The sequence below is a fragment of the Caloenas nicobarica genome, chromosome 15 (assembly GCF_036013445.1).
Source record: "Caloenas nicobarica isolate bCalNic1 chromosome 15, bCalNic1.hap1, whole genome shotgun sequence".
Lineage (NCBI taxonomy): Eukaryota > Metazoa > Chordata > Aves > Columbiformes > Columbidae > Caloenas > Caloenas nicobarica.
The window spans coordinates 17,430,658-17,447,078 of NC_088259.1; the positions used below are offsets into that span (position 1 = coordinate 17,430,658).

General features: G+C 39.9%; 1 protein-coding gene across 6 annotated transcripts in view; it reads right to left on the reverse strand.

Annotated features, from left to right (window-relative positions):
* EYA2 (EYA transcriptional coactivator and phosphatase 2) overlaps window positions 1–16,421 on the reverse strand; it is a 93,490-nt gene that overhangs the window by 44,697 nt on the left and 32,372 nt on the right. For 5 of the 6 annotated variants that reach the window (XM_065645368.1, XM_065645370.1, XM_065645372.1 and 2 more), the window contains exons 2-5: window positions 7,638–7,756; window positions 4,250–4,298; window positions 3,505–3,647; window positions 595–711 (exon numbers count right to left, since the gene is read on the reverse strand). In XM_065645368.1, coding sequence (XP_065501440.1) covers window positions 595–711; window positions 3,505–3,647; window positions 4,250–4,298; window positions 7,638–7,746 — 418 coding nt within the window. In that variant the 5' untranslated portion in view covers window positions 7,747–7,756. Of the gene's footprint in view, window positions 1–594; window positions 712–3,504; window positions 3,648–4,249; window positions 4,299–5,739; window positions 5,785–7,637; window positions 7,757–16,421 lie in introns of all 6 variants that reach the window. The other variant, XM_065645373.1, reaches the window with a different exon arrangement.

Below are 16,421 nucleotides of genomic sequence, written 5' to 3' on the forward strand. Positions count from 1 at the left end.
AAGTAAGTAATTAATGATGTTGGTACTTGGGGACTTAAAGATACATGGCAGACTTATCTTAGCAGGTATTAGCTGTATCTTAACAGTAAAAAAGTGGTTTAGTATCAATATCAGCTTTTAAATAAAAATAGTTGAGCGAATATACAGTAATTTAACCACAGAGCAGTTTCTCCAGGACAGCACAGAGCAGAAGCATAATACTAACATTATGGTTTGCATGAAGTGTGAAACCACCTTTGTTTTGCTTCCACTGGGAGTCTAGGAATTCACAGTAACACAACAATCCCAGGTATGCAGTCACAAAAATAATTTTTAAAAAGACAACCCAGTTTCTACAGAAATGCAAAGCTTTTATTGATCATATGTGAAGTTTTGGTAGGGTATAGTACTGCTACATCCAGTACCTCAGCCAGAAATTAATTCCTTTATGATCAATACAGATCTGTGAAGAGTTACCTCCTTTCCTACCCTGTCTGCCTATACCTAAGCTTTTCATTGTAATTGCAAAAGAGGAAGAATTGGTCTAATATGTGGGGGGTATATAGGACTCTGACTTCTCATAGCATGTCCTGCAAGGCGCCAGGCTGTACTCACCATGCATCTGGTACGTGTACGGTGCTTGTCCAGCTGCTGGGGTACTGAAGCTGGATCCATAGCTAAGAAACCCACTCTGTCCCGGGGAATGGCTCAGGCTATCCTCTGTTTTGATGCCTTTGGGGCATAAAGTAGGAACCAAGAGCAGAACATGAGTGTTTGTCATATAAAGGTGTGAAAAAGCAAGTTTAGGCATTAACAATTTTTTTTTTTAAATTATCTGCATTACCCAAACAGGTCTCTTAAATAAGACAGTCAAGAAAATTAATCGCAAATAATATTTGAGTCAGCTACATCCTGTATCCACACCTGAATGAACTTTTGCTAAGATGAGGAAACAACCATGAATAATATTGTTTTCAAAAACAATTTCTAAACAAATAGTTTTGTTTTAGAATTAAACAAGCTCATTGACTCTTGAACTTTCTGGATCGTTATCAGATGCAAGCAATGATTAACAAAGCAACAGGACCTCCAGCAAAATAACCTCAAGACTTCTATTCTCCATGGAGTTACCTTTTACTTGCGTTGCATTTTCAGCTTTGGTAGCAAAATATTTATTGGCTAGTCATACAGGAGGGTTTTCATCAATTCAGTTAGATACAACATACTAGGAACAGGTAAATCCTGAAGCACAAAAATATTTTCTTTATGAAAATCAGACAAACTGACAATTTACAGAGGGAACAGTGATAGCTGAATTAAACATTGCAAGATTAAACCTTTGCTGGTAGTGAAAGGGGTTGATATTTTATTCCAAGATGCCGCTGAGATCGTACAGCTGTATTATTAAAATAAACAGCTGAAAGGTGCGTCTTATGAACCCTTCCCTCCTTTGCGTCCCTATTTACACAAAACAAAATATAGGACACACCCTGAGTGCTGGGACTAAACAAAGACCCTGTTGATGTTCTGGCCTTGGATTTATTCACTTCCCATGCTGTTGTCATCTTTTAGCACTTGTAGGCAAACTTGCCAAAAGACAAGTTGAATTTCATAGGCCTTTCACCAAACATGCTGTTTTCTAGCTTAATGACTCTTAAAAGCAAGAAGTCTGCATTTGCTCAAGTTGGGAATAAGTTCATCCAGATAATGTTTTCTCTAATAAAAATGACTTGTTTTAGCTTTAGGTGAGAATAGCTGCAATGCAATTTGAGTACAAGTTAGTTACAAGATGACAATGCTGCATTGTGAAACACAGGAAGTTTATTTGGACAGTGAATGAACATGTGTTGGTGCAAGCGTCCGGCTCCATTACTGCTGGGAAAGCAAAGGGATTTGCAAGTGTGCGCAGAGAAGTCGCTTTTCATAACATCCCATGCTTTTCAATTACATCAGCACTCCGCATGCAAGCATTCAACCTACCCCAGCTACAATTAATCTTCAGCGAATGGGCCTTTTTGGAAGTCTAAAAATTGTTGTCAGACAGCAAAATAACTTAGCACCAAATTAATTTCCACACAATGTTCTGTTTTGTCTAGAAACTGGCTGAGTTTTATTTTTGTGCCTAAAACCAATACTGCTTCATTGTTCTTGGTTGTCAGCCAGGTGGAATTTTTCATATGCTGTGCTGAGTATCTTAGAGAGGGTATATGGGCTGGGGGAGGGAAATCACTGCTCAAGGATGCTAAGAGGTCATCCACAGGATTTATAAGCAGCATATGGGCCTGACACATGTATGCCCTAAAGACTCTAGGCAGTAGCAAATGGCTCTACTTTCACCTGCTCTAACAGGACAACTGTTCAGAGTTTGCCTTGGAAAGCAGCCAGCTGATGCAAACACACAAGTAGCTCCAGGAAAGGGTCTCAAAACATTCCTCTCATCATCCTGGTAGAGCTTGGGCCCTGCCAAGCCCATTTCCCTGGCCTTCCAGACTCTTGCATGGAATTTCCCTTCAGTAAAAGCTTTGTCGATGGCTGTACAAAAGCTCCTTGTTGGCAAGAGATACTGTATTTGCCAAGCAAACAAAGGTGTTTAAGAGCACAAGAGAAAACAGGAGTAGAAACAGAACTACTATATGAAGCCATTTTAATGCTGCAAGATTCAGCACTCACAGGATCAGCTGGGAATAAGGAACCCAGAGCTTTCTAAAGAGCTGTATGTAAGCAAGAGCAGTATCTCTTTGGTCCTTTGGTGTGGAAAGAATTTCCCAGCTTCCTCAAGAGCTCAGACTTTCCATGAAGAGCTTGAGGACACTCTTAACACTTGGTTTAGCAGGCATTCCCCTATCAGGAGTGCTGGTTTAGTTAGTCCTCTTCCTGAATCCCCCAGCTGCTCGTGCCCAGCACCGTCTCCCCACAGCTTCTGACAGGGCTGTGCAGAAAGCGGGGAACAAAGCCGACTGCAGTTCAAAATGTTTACTGCACCTACAGCTAACAACCATCCATTTAAATATTAACAGTCTTCCAAACCCAAAGTACCCTGTATCATTTCACCTATGCCTTATTCTGCTCTCTGTCTTGATTCTTCCATAATAATATACAAAACCTTTTTCTTAAAGTGGCTTGCATCATTGAAACTCCAGGAAGAAACAAGGAAGGCAAAGTGTAGTTTACCTAAATATCATAATTAATGCAAGAGACTTTGTCTTGGCAACAAGTCATGGGAACACTCACCAGGTACCACTCGTAAGTGGCACATCCTACTGTTTCTCATGCTAATATCCTACCACTGACTGGCTCCAAACTTAACTAGCTTGTAAGATCATAACCCAGGATAGACAGAGCTGACAAATAGTACAAAAGTAATCCTAACATTTTTGACAAAGTCAGATTTTCCTTTAAGCCTAAGAAGAGAACATTGCCGAGACTGAAATGACCTTTCATTTTTAAGCTTAAAGATTTCAATTATATTTTTCAAGGAGCAAGAGAAAGATGTCCTCAAAGGTAACACGATGTCAGAGTACTCACTGTAGGAGGGTATGCCATAGGGCTGCCCCGGAGGAGGATATGCAGTGTATGCAGCAGCCTGCTGGATTCCCGCGCTGTACTGAGTCTGTCCATACGTTGCCATCGTTGGGAAAGATGGGACTGTCACTATATGGGGATAATGTCTATTCGGAACAAAAAACCAGAAGGTCTAAGGCAATAGTTACTGCACATGACCTTCTAGAGCATATGTAGAACACTTCTAGACATTTTGGTAGAATAATATCCAAAGTATGACGGTGAATATTTCGGGAACTCAGAATCGACTAGACTGAGGCAAAAGTTAGTTTCAGTATATGTCTTCTGATACAAGCTATTAAGATTATCTAAATGCATGAGGACTTTAAGACTGCAAAATATGTGCAAGTTAATAAAATCACCACTGATTTTTCATGTTTCATTTTGAGTTCGCCAAAAAAATGAGTGTCATGGGAAACCTCTGACATTTCAACATATTCCTCTGTGGTAACTCGTAAACACAACAATATTCAAACTGATAAGGTTTGGATTCCCAGGGGTAGGAAAGTCCAATGCACAGTATTTCAAACCTTCTTTCACTCCATATCTAACAAGATTAAGAACCAGCTACTTCATTGGGGCCAGAAACATGCAGGGGAACAGGTGGATGGGCTTAGGCAAATGCTTTTTAAGGTGACAGAAGTCTGCACAAAATGGCTGTTCAGCAAAACACGGTTTTTAAATTACAGCATTTGGCACAAGCACTCACTTTGTGGAGTAAAGATGGAGAGGACACTGTGGTGCTGCTTTGCTGCTGCCTGGAAAACAAAATTAAAGGGTCTTAGATTTTCATCATGTTCTGTTCTTTGGCCAAACTGATACCACTGTTTTACCACTGCTGGTTTGAGAAAAATATACAGGAATTAGAAGACTTTGGTTTTAGTGAATCTCCACAAACTGAAGTAGGTAAGAAAGTTATTCTCCACTTAATAACAAATAAAGATTTAGTTTTTAACTGAGGGTGAAACTGAACAATTGAGCTACCAGTTTCTTCTTCTCGTGGAACTGATAACAATCATGAAGCTGGTCTTTAGTGGAATGACTTCTATCCTAAAGGCTATAAAGGCAACTACTATGATTACTGATGTAAGATCACCACGCTCTTTGCTCTTTTGATTTTTTTTTTGCACTCTCCTAGACCATAACTCACTTTCTTTAATGTTCATTAAAATACATCAAATCAAAATAAACATTAAAAGCACATCGTAAATCTCCTTACTCTTGAATTTTTTGAATTAACTATAACCTACCTTCTTGACCTGCCAGCAAAACATCAAACCAGTAGAAAATGTATCATACAGGTCATATGTGCAAGATGCCTCCCAATGAACCAAACAGTTGTGTCCTCCAACATTACCAAAGAAAAATGTGCCACCATATTCAGAGATAAATTTAGGTTTAATTAATTAAAATCTAAAAAAAATTCTAAATTAAAACCTGTAAGTTGTCTGTGAGTATCATACCTAAATGCCACTGTGAGTACTACACACAGGTTGCATCCGTAATGCCATCTGAATTGTGCTTCTCAGTTCCTGGCTGGAGCTGTTAGATGTTATTACAGTATGACAAATGCCAAAACACCCCCACAATCACCAATAACAGCATTAGATACAACAGATTCAGCCTCTCTATCTGCTGGCTGCATCAATGAACAGACCAGACTAATTGCACACTGCTTCTCCACGCAGGGAGAACACCAAGCATCACGTTGTCTGCTGATGGCAGCACCACCATCCTTGACACTGGCTGCTGGCATCTATAGTGAGATTTGTTACAGATAGGAAATATCACCCAATCTCATGGAGAAGATGATCTCTCAACTGCAGGTGCGCATGCTGCGTGGTAAGGGAGATTCCTGCAGCATCCCCGATGCCTTCACATTGTTACCGCCAGGCAGGAAACATCTGCAGTGCTGTCCCATGCACCGTCAGGGACATACCCGCAACGCTGTAGATGGATTATCTTCAGGATGAACCTATGACCCTGAAAGACCTTAGAAGAGTAAAACCCACCAGCAACCCTGCCTTAGTTCCTCTTCCTATAAAAAAATGCAGGCAACACTAACCCATTTTCTAAGCAACAGGCAGAGAGGCTTAGTTAAAAAAAAAAAAATTACAAACGATAGCGTTATACAAATATACATATTCATTTACACACTCATATATAGAAAAAAAATATTAAATCCAAAGCTGGACTTACCTGATTCACCTTCAAACACACTATAAAAAGTTTGCTTTGACTTACCTGAAAGAAAAAAGTTTAGAAAATTAGATTTTTAGACTGTGAAAAAAAAACCTGTATCATTTCTGCCACACTGTTCCTCACCACCAAACAGAATTGCATTGAAGAAATATACTTTTTTAGTTTTCACTCTTTTAATTCATATTGCCCTTTAAAGCAGAACAGACAGTTTGAGCATAAGATTAATTTCTTTTCTATTTGAAAAATTTTATATCTTCAAATTTTACATTTTTTAAAGAGGTAAGTACAGAGCAAATACACTTGCCAAGAATATGAAATGGGGATTTACTGCATGTGAATATGCAATATGCCACTGCCACTGCCAAAAAAAAGCAACTTAAACCTACACGTGTTTCTACCCAAAAGAGTAGGACTACAGGCAAAATGTGCATTTGAAGATTATATTGATGTAATTGCAGAACTCATTATAAACACTCATGAAAATAGCAGGCCAGACATCTACGTGGGCATCCATGTAAGTATTGCTACTAAACTTGCTAAAATGAAAACTATATGTTTAATACAAATGCATGCATTTATTGCATTAAAAGCTCTGCCAGTCTGAGAGTTGACGAACACACGAGTATTTTGGGGTTTTCAAAATAACAAGAAAAATTTTCAAGGGAATGAGCGTAATCTTGGTAGCACAGGAGATTATTCCGTGCAAAAATAACCATAACAGTTCTGTAAGAAATGTATCAACATGAGCTGTCACTAACAAACTGGTGTCCAACTGTACAAGTGCTATGCTGGCTCTTATTTATATCCAATAATAACAAATAGCTCCTGCACCGAGAAATTTACAAAATGATGTATTTAAAAAATCATTTCTAGCTCTAATCTTTTATGTAAACACATACATGTAAAAGGACGTTTCCTTTAAATTGTTATCCTTTCAAATGCTCTTGTAAATGGGCAGTCATGATGTACGTGATTTAATCAGGCGATTTCTAATGCCTTAGCAAACATGCAAGCGAAACACCTCCTTCTAAGAACCTATAAATGAAGGGTTAAACATACTACTAAAACATAATAGCAGTGCCTTTTGCTAACTAACTCCCCTCCAACAGGAAGGCTGACAGATCCTGACCACAGCAAACAATAGCTGGGATTGTACTAGCAAGAACTAGTTCAGCTGCATCACTTGCCAATAATTTTTTTAGCAGATTTAACATTCTTCTGTTTCCTTCACTTGAACAGTATGATGGGGGGAAGGAGGAGGAGAAAAGCAGATAAATTTCCATCAGAGCCTCAAACACTGAAAGAATTTGTCCTTGGTACCTGCCAAATGTGAAACTCCAGACCAGAGGTCAGCAGGGCTAACTGTTTGGAGATGGCAGCAATGATCTCAGAGCGATGCACGCAGGGGCACGGGGCTGCTTTGGCAAAATGTTTTCTGGCTGTACAATACACTGTTAGGCCTGGGAGCCCCGACGCTCCCCATCACAACAGCAGCAGCACAGCCACTAAGTACAGGGCTCATGTTCGTGCCACCACTGGGGCTCTAGTGGGGTCAAAACAAATCTACCAGCTCTACGCAAAATATGTTTTATACCTGCAATGACTCCAGTGGAGCAAACATATACATGCATGGGTGCATATGTATGCACCTACTATACACAGATATATATGCACATATAAAACATTTAGATTCTATTTGTGTTCAAACCATTGCTGAATTAAAGTACTCAGCCGCAACTGAAGTGTCTACAAAAAAAATACTCAAAAATCTCAGTCGCTCACTATAATGTAGAACTAATTGTCAGAAGCAGAGGCCTTGCATGCAGACAGTTCCCTTTGGTTGCATATATATATACACATCATGGTAAAGCCAGTAAACAAAAGAGGTAGCCTACCTTCTATGTCATCTGGAGCCGTGGCATAAATGTTGGAAAGGTTAAGCTTCAGTCTGTCAGAGCACTCTCTATTTACAGTCAGGCTGGGTGATATCACTAGATCTAGCATTTCCTTATACCTGAAGGAAAACAAAGGAAAAATATAATTTATTCTTTAATTATGCATGCTTACTAATGATTCAAATTTTTTTCCCTAAGAGTATAAATATTAAAGCTGATTACCTAAACCCAGGCTTCATATAAATTCCCCATAATAACATTCACGAAGTTTTCATCAAAGGGAAATGCTGAATTAAAATGCAGTACTTGCTCCCTTGGAGATTACACCCATCTGATTAATGCTTTCCCTTTCTTCCTGGATTTTGTCAAATGAAAACTAAATTTCCTTATCTTTCATATGCCATCAGAGTGAGAAGGTACACATCAGTGAGTCCAGAACAGATTAAGGGCTGAAGATGAAGTTTCAGGCAGTCAACATTACTATCTAGTCTTATGAGATAATAAGGTTAGTACTGGTGGTAGCATAGGTTTTCCAGGGAACACCTAGAGCTGGCACCTAACTACAATGTCCTGACCATTAGGTGGCAGTGATGCAAGGACAGTCCTTTTCACATAAATAATCTCATCTGATTTAACCCAAAATTTCAAATGTACAATATAGAGGACTTGAGCCTCCAAAGAAAAACATAATTGTTTGTGTGTGCACATGACCTACACTATAATGAAAGCTAACAAACTCTGCATTACACAAACAGTTCAGAAAAGAGAGTGACTAAATCATTATTTCAGGCAGTATGCACAACCTCAATAGGTTTATTCATCTAAATACCACCATTTTCAATACACGCATCTAACTCCAGCTATAGGCCTCAGAACTGGGCTCCGAAGACACTTGAAACAGACCTGCTTGCTTCCCTTGGAAGTGTTGGATGTTTTGCATGGGTACAACATTTGGCATTAAGTGCATTGATTTACATACCTATGTTTGCAAGTTTGTCTAAAGACAACTGGGTGAGTACTGTAAGGAAACTGTGTGTTACATTAGATATCTGCATGATGGCTTTTATGCAAGATGTGTTTCCAGGACACCTTTACCCCCATAATGTTCTTTAAAGGGTCCTTCCAACCCAAACTGTTCTATGATTCTATGACATGCTACCTGCAAAGGCAGCTGGCACACCCCTGCTCTCAAGCTGGGGCTTATCTGAGCTGGAATATAAACGTAGCAGATGGCACAGCAGCAAAAGGCTGGTAGCAATCCAAGCACACCTAAAACATCACCAAGTTAAAGACAACAGCACATAAACCTGAGATCTTGACACAGGGCTTCTGTAATACTAATCTATGCACTTCTAAGAAAAGCAAAGAGGTTTGTTTTGAGTTTCTACTTAAACACCACTGTATGACTTCACCAGCTTTAAGAACAATAAACCACATTTTTTTTAATCTGAACTTCTCCAATAACTTTTACAAAGCCTGCAGGTCCCTGTGAGGGAGGGTAACTATTATTAAAAACAGACACAAACCAGATGAAGTATTTTACCCGTAACTGAACAGCAAAAACCAAACCTGAGTTCATTTTCACTTTCCCCACCTAACAGCTGGGATGGTACACTGCCCAGGCAGAAAAAGCATCCATCCTCTGTGAACGTGCAGAACTGCCAAAAATGGATATGAAGTGGCATAACCACCTACAATATCCACAGTCTCAGTCCTCCTTATCCAAATGGGATCTGGGCTCCTCTTGTCTGCCTCCTTTGGAAGTCCACACAGACATGCACATTTTCACTACCAATGGAGCCTCAAGTCCAAACGTTGGTAAAGAATTCCTGAATATGTGCCATGAAGGAGACCTTAAGTCAGCACCGAATGACCAGTGAGGTAGAAATAGAGTACTCTGAATCCAACACTTGTGAGATCCATGCTCCTTAACTGTTGTGCATTATAGATTTGCTAAGAAAACAAGACTAGCATAAAAAACATTGTTGCTTTGCAGCTGGTGGATCTTTGTTGCTAGTGGGCCTCAAAAGGCTCCACGTTCAGATGTGTCCCTGTAAGACAAGTAGAAATCCTGCCTCCACCTCCTTGCCTTGGACACAGACAGTCAAGCACAGCAAGACAGAAGGAAAAACGCAGGTGCTACCAATTGTGCCCACAAACAGCATCCATTCTGCCAACTGTGTGAAAATGCAACAAGCCATAAGATTTGTGCAAGGATACAAAAAATAGTCCCTGTCAAAATTCCTCCCTAAGTGACTCAGTCTAATGGCAGAGCCAAAACAACAATCCAGGACTCCTGACCTAATCCAAAACAAAACACCACCCATTAGAAACTTCACTCAGTCCTAACAGCAGTGGAGCAAATTATGCTCTGAACTGGTACCTGCAGACAGAGGCTTCACCAAAGCAACACGTGCATCCACTTCTCAGGCAGGTGCCTGGGAGCCAAAGATTGTCAGGCAGGAAGGGATGGTCCTACTGCACACTTTGCTTATGCCAGAGGAAAAAGAGATTTTTCTCCTGAAATGGCCAATCTCACTCTGTTGCTGGCACAGCTAGGCCGCTGCAGGAAAAGGGGTCAGGAAGGTTTTTGTGGTGCTTACTGCTCAGTGGGGAGGAACAAGGTCTCTCCTATAAGCAACTATGGCTCCTAAGGCTCTCTTAAAAGCAGCAGGCAGGACAGGGGCTTTTTTCCCAGAGGAATTGCTTTATTCAAATCCATTGGCACCAAATTAAATTTTGTTTGCATGGCTGAGAAGGCAACTTCCAGTTTTATATCAGGTTTTCCTCTCCACTGTAAGCAATGTCAGTTTTCCCCCCCCTTATTTCCTTAACGCAACACCTGAATTGAGGAAAAGCACTGCTGTTCCAGATCCTATCAGGCTGGGGATGTTCTATATCGTTTCTCAGATAACACATGCCCTTCAGCATAATCCCAAACCACATCATTCATGACACTGCCCAGACTGTTGCCAAGTGAATGCGAGCACGTGTTTAAAGGGAAAGGATCTTTTATAATGATTAATGCACTTTAATTACATGGTTGTTCAGAGATTTCATTAGCTACTCTCTGACTGATGATTTTTCTATCGGTTTTCTTCTGTTCAATTTTGTATTTAGAAAGTCACATCACAATTTCCTGTATTTGTTGTATAACATTTTCCTGCTGTTTTTTCAGCTTCCATTTTTCTTTAGAGTACGTGTATTAGTTGCATGTACAAACAGGTAACTTCTTACAGAAATACCTGTCTGGTTGTGCATGTCATGTATGTGATTGCATTGTTAGTAGTTTTGCCTGTTTTGCACGTACCATTTACTATTTTGTTCATGGCCATTTTTCGCAATGTACATCTTCACAAGAGTTTCTGAAATCCTGGTTTTAACGATGGTAATCTACAGGAAAATCTTCAGTAAAACAATGGAACTGGGATGGTATTTATCATAGTAAATGACATGCTAGAGTGCAACTGATGAAAACATCAGGTCCTTCTTTCCTTGCTTTTTAGAGCAAAAACATTTTCTGGTTTAAAGTAAAGTAAATCAGTAATAAATTTTGCTGAATCTGAGCTTTTATTAAAACCAGTGATGGCAGCATCTAGTATGTTGGGCTGACAGACATCTGGAAGAGCTTTTGGCTTCTACAGTTAAAAAGAACCTCGTGTGAATTTGGTGCTCAGCTTTTCCATTAGAATCCCCTACTCAAAAATCCATACTTTAGCCCTGCAGTTGGCCCACAAAATCTCTGCCAAGAACTGAAACTTTTCTCTTCACTAACATTTAAGAAAGAAAAAAGAAAAATAAAAGCATTTTAAGTCAGTCTGAAGTTAGGAATGCCAAATTAAACATTTTAAGGTTACAAGTTTTTGATCGAGGTGTTGGGGTAACCTACAAATCACTTTTTCTGTTACAATGATGTTTTGAAGGCAGTGGTTCCAGACCCCAATGCAAAACACTCAAGCGTGTACTGAAGATCAAAGTACTGAGTGATCCCACGTCTCTCCAGCAAAATACTGAAAGATGGGCCTAAGTGCAATGTCGAAGCAGGACCCAGCGTGCAAGCTGAGTCAGCGAGGTGCTCTGGATACTGATGGTGATGAGGACTTGATTGGATAATATTTTAAAAGGATGAAACAGGAAACCACCATGGCATCGTGGGCAGACGCAACCACACCATAGCTGAAAGGCTAGAAGGCACCAGCAAGAGATGGAAAAGCTTCCAAATCTTGGACCTCTGCTGCTCAGGCGAAATTCAAAGCATCTCTCAGTCTGCTCTAACTTGTTTTCAACATCCTCCCCACAACACACTGAAGACATCATCTCAGGAGCATGTGCACATCCACATCCTCACTGTGGAGGCAGTGCACTTGTTCCTGGAGTCTGCATATTTCACTAGTTTCTACTCCATTTCTGGGGTGAGAAGATAGTATTCTGGCTTCAAAACACACAAGCGCATGAAGTAGAACAAATGTTCAGAAGAGCATTTCCAGGGCATTTTCCGTAAATAAGGCACCTGGGTAGTAAGTAGTATCAGGATAAACTCAATGACCAAGTGATGAAGAGATTTCAGAGGGAACATGTGCAAAGAAGAGTAGAGCATTTGCCCTGCCATGGCAGCAGTCTGTAGGAGGGGATTTGAGCAACAGGAGGTTGATGGTACAGTTCAGAAAGAACACACGAGGAGTAAAAGATGGCATGAGGGAAAAAAGCTGGCATGGTTGTGAAAAAAGTAAAGAAAATAAGATCTGCATCTGCCATCAGTGGAGGAACTGATGAGTTAGGAGCCCCACAGAATGAAGCAGGTGAGAAACGAAGGACAGGACTCCTGCCCTTGGGAAAAACCTGCCAGATCCTACAGCGGGAAAGACAAGATACTTTAAAGGAGTACAAAACTGCAAAGAAAGTTTGCCCATGAGGGGAGAGGCAAATCTAGAAATTACTCTCCCTGCAACAACCCCACATGATGATCTTCTCAAGAATTTTTATTCTTATCTGGCTAGAGACCAAATACAAGTTAAGCCACTAGATCTTCCTAAATAGATTCATATGCCAGCACAGAGCCCTAGGCAGGAGTGGTACAAGTCCAGTCGTTTGCTTTTAGCTTTGCTGGGAAGGGGAGGAGTAGAGACAGAGACTGCAGCCTAATTGCAAGAGTAACATTTTTGTCTTACTTCCATGACTTTGTCTGGTTTTAATGACTTATCAACTGCTTTCACCTTTATTCTCTTCAAAAAATGGTGCAGATTACTAAGTAGAAATCTGCAGCTTTATGACTCCAGTGCTACTCATCATGAAACAGACAGTCCGATTCCCCACTTTGTTTCAGAAATGAATTACTAAAAGGTAACTGCAAAAAAGTGTGAAAACAGCTTTTTCAATCTCTGATTCAAAGAAAACACGCAAAGAAAACCCCAATCCTAAAAAGTTTGTCTTTCCTTCATTCCTAGGAAATACGAGATTTGTTGTAATTTTTTTCCACATGGGCAACATTTTCAAAAGCACTTGCTACGTCTCGTTAATTTTCATTAGGAATTAAGATTTGTACCGTTTTAACTCCTTGAGAAGCATGGCAGCTTAGCCAGCTTTCCCAGGACTAAATGGTTGCAAAATTATGCTCCCCATTTTACTCCACTCTTGCACAAAAAAAAAGAATCATTCAGAAGCACAGAAAACACTTATCTTGTAGCCACAGACCAGGTGGTATAATAATACGGAATCTCCCATACTGAAGATCTGGCTGCTTCTATCCACACATTTAAAAAGCAGAGGAAAGTAATTTCATTTCCTCTGTTAGGACAATTTCTCTCCATCTATAGCAGATCCTTTGTTACTGCCATTTCAATAACTCAAAAATGCTTCAGCAGATGAAAAATCACAACGCTATTTTCTCTTTTATAATTAATCTTAGCTCAGCCACAAGAACATCTGATAGATGAACAGGCACAAAATAAACCTGAGCTGGCATAAATGCTCATGTACAAGTCTGACGGTACAGCCAGGATGACAAGATATCCTTTCAAGGTGACCTGCAGGGCAGTGTGCCTCAGGCTGTTTATATTCCTGAGAGCAGCCTTTCCCTGATGTAATCAGACAATAGAAGCAGCAGTACTTGTCTGGATTTATCATTGCCCAGCCCATTCCATACACAAAAAGTAAGAGGACTCATAGTAGTATGCCTTGTAGCACAGCATCCAGGGGTGGGAGACATAATTGCATTATCCTCCAGCACATAATATCTTAGGCTAAGGATTAAACCAAGAGAAAAGTTATGTGATAGATAGGCAAGGGACAAAGCACATCAGACTGAAATAAGAAATTAAATGTGGTGGTAGTGAGGCTGCTCCAGATGACAGGCACACAGCCAACTCTTCCTGCAACTGCTGATCAGATTGAGTGAAGTATGAAAGATGAGAAAAAACAAATAGGTGAGACGAAGGAGGAGCTGGGGGGTGTATTGGCTAAACTTGAGCCCACAGCAAGAAAAATCTTCAGCTGAAGCAGGATTACACTCACTTTCTGGAAGAGCTGGGGAGAAACCCCCAGCTGAGCTGTGCCTTTGTATGGACAGAGGCTGCATGTGGAACACGCAGGGACATGCAGCCCTCCCTCTGCTTCTTCACATCCCCGCATCTCTCCCCTCGTGTACATATTGTCACCCAGTTTCCAAATCTTATTGTTAATCTTCAAAAACATTAATCTTTTGTTTACTCCAGGACTCAAATAACTAGCCATAAGGTTATGTTAAAAAAAGCTACAAATCTACAAATCTAACTAATAGATATGTAGTGCTTCAGGTAAAACAAAACTAACAAACCAAACAGTAGAACCACAAAACCAACTACCTCAAAACTTGAAATAAGAGTACTAGCACCCAAGTAAGAGCTGGATCACGAATAAATTTGTTAATTCAGTAGTCAAATGGAAGACTTTTACACAGGAAAACAGCCCTTCCTTTTCTCCATTAATTCTGAGTATGTCTAAAATCATTCACTACACATAAGAAAAAAATTTGGTTTGGGTTTACACTAAGATTTTCAAATTCCTTTTTCTTTTAAAATGTGTTAATTCTAAACAATTCTAAGAAAAATAACTGAGAAACTAACGAAATAGAGCATTTCTGTCACACTTCTGAAACCGCTATTGCTTAAAACCACCCAAAGTATTCCAAAAGCTTTAAAATCCTTCCCCAAATGGTTTCTTTGTTTTGTTCTAAATGAGTCTTTTTGACCAAAATTTGACTTTCACTGGAAGTTTTCTGTCTTGCTCTAACCCATAGACCAGACAGTAAAAACCAGATGAAAAATCCTGTCTCGTGAATTTTTTGAGCCAATTTCAGCTTTTTTTTTTTTTTTTCCCTCCCCCCCCCCCCCCACCCCGGAAAGCCTGCCTTAAGATTTTTGAGTGCCTGTGACTGGTGAAAATAATCGCATGCCTTGTTTCCCTGGAAGTCCTGAATTTCTAGAAGCATTGGCTTGCTTCATCGGCTTCATCACCTGCTATTCTAGACTGCTTTCCAATTTTTTTTTTTTTTTTTAAAACATGCTGCTTCTTTCTTGTCTCAGACCTGTTGAGTTTAAAAAGGAGGCTGGCTGCATATAAACAAATATTCTTCCTACTCCTAGCAAGGCTTCACTGCAGACACAGAGCAATACTGAGAAGAAAGAGGGGGCCGGGCTGGGCTGTGATCCCCCCTGCACTTCCTGCAATTAACTTGGGATGCAATTGAAGGAAGATAGGCCAGGGAAGCATCAGCATTTTCTGGTTGAGCAGTCCAAGGTAGAGGGAATTTAGTGCATACAAAAAACAAACAAGCCGAGCTGCCTTCGCTGTTTGTTACAAAGGCACAGTCTGAAAGGCATCTTGAAAGTTCAAAGTGAGTTAATGATGGGTTTTGCACCACACACTATCAATCTGGCAGCCAATCCAGGAAATACGTTATATAATTGCTTTGAGTAATTTTTTTTAAAATTAATTTTAACACTAGTATTTCCCTTAGAATAAGTCAAAATGAGAAAGCTACATTCTTCAGAATGTCTTTTTTTGTCTGTTGAACCTCTTTGCCAAATGAGGCAACATTTACAAAAGACCTTATTTGCCAAAAAAATTACTCAGCTATCCTACTGTGGACAATCAAGTACCACACAGAATAGACTAAGTTGGTAAGGAAACACTATGTGCTTATAGCAGACAGTTATTTGTAAAATAAAATTGAATGTGTAAACATACAAATATATGCATATCCACAAACATACATAATCTCTTTCAGTTCGCACATTTCTCTTCAAGATTCACAAGCTTTTAAATTCAATTACACCTCTTTCCATTCAGATCCCCCAAGCATGCCAGCGCTGCTCATGACTCCAGAAAAACACTCTGGCATCTCCAGCTGCAGAATCGCAGCCCATGACACAGAAACAACTGTCTCCAAAGACAGGTCTTCACAAACCAAGTACTAAAGGGGCTGTCTCCTGAGAGTTATTTGTCCCTACTTAGGCATCTCTTTCCACTCTGAAGAACTATGGTTTTTATCCCTTCTTTTCAGAATCACAAGGGCTAAAAACTCACCTAAATATAAATCACAAAAATGCGATTTAAGAAAAACTAGGAGATTTGGAGAGGACATAACAGCTGATACCTTAGATATTCATGCTGAAATCTGGGTTCTGTTACAGAATTGTGCAAGAACGTGTTTTGTCTTGTAAACTACTTGTTACTTTTCTCTCAAGTCACTGATTTCATCTAGCTTTGAAATTTACAGCAAAAGGAGCTTTGAGAAACTAAGCAATC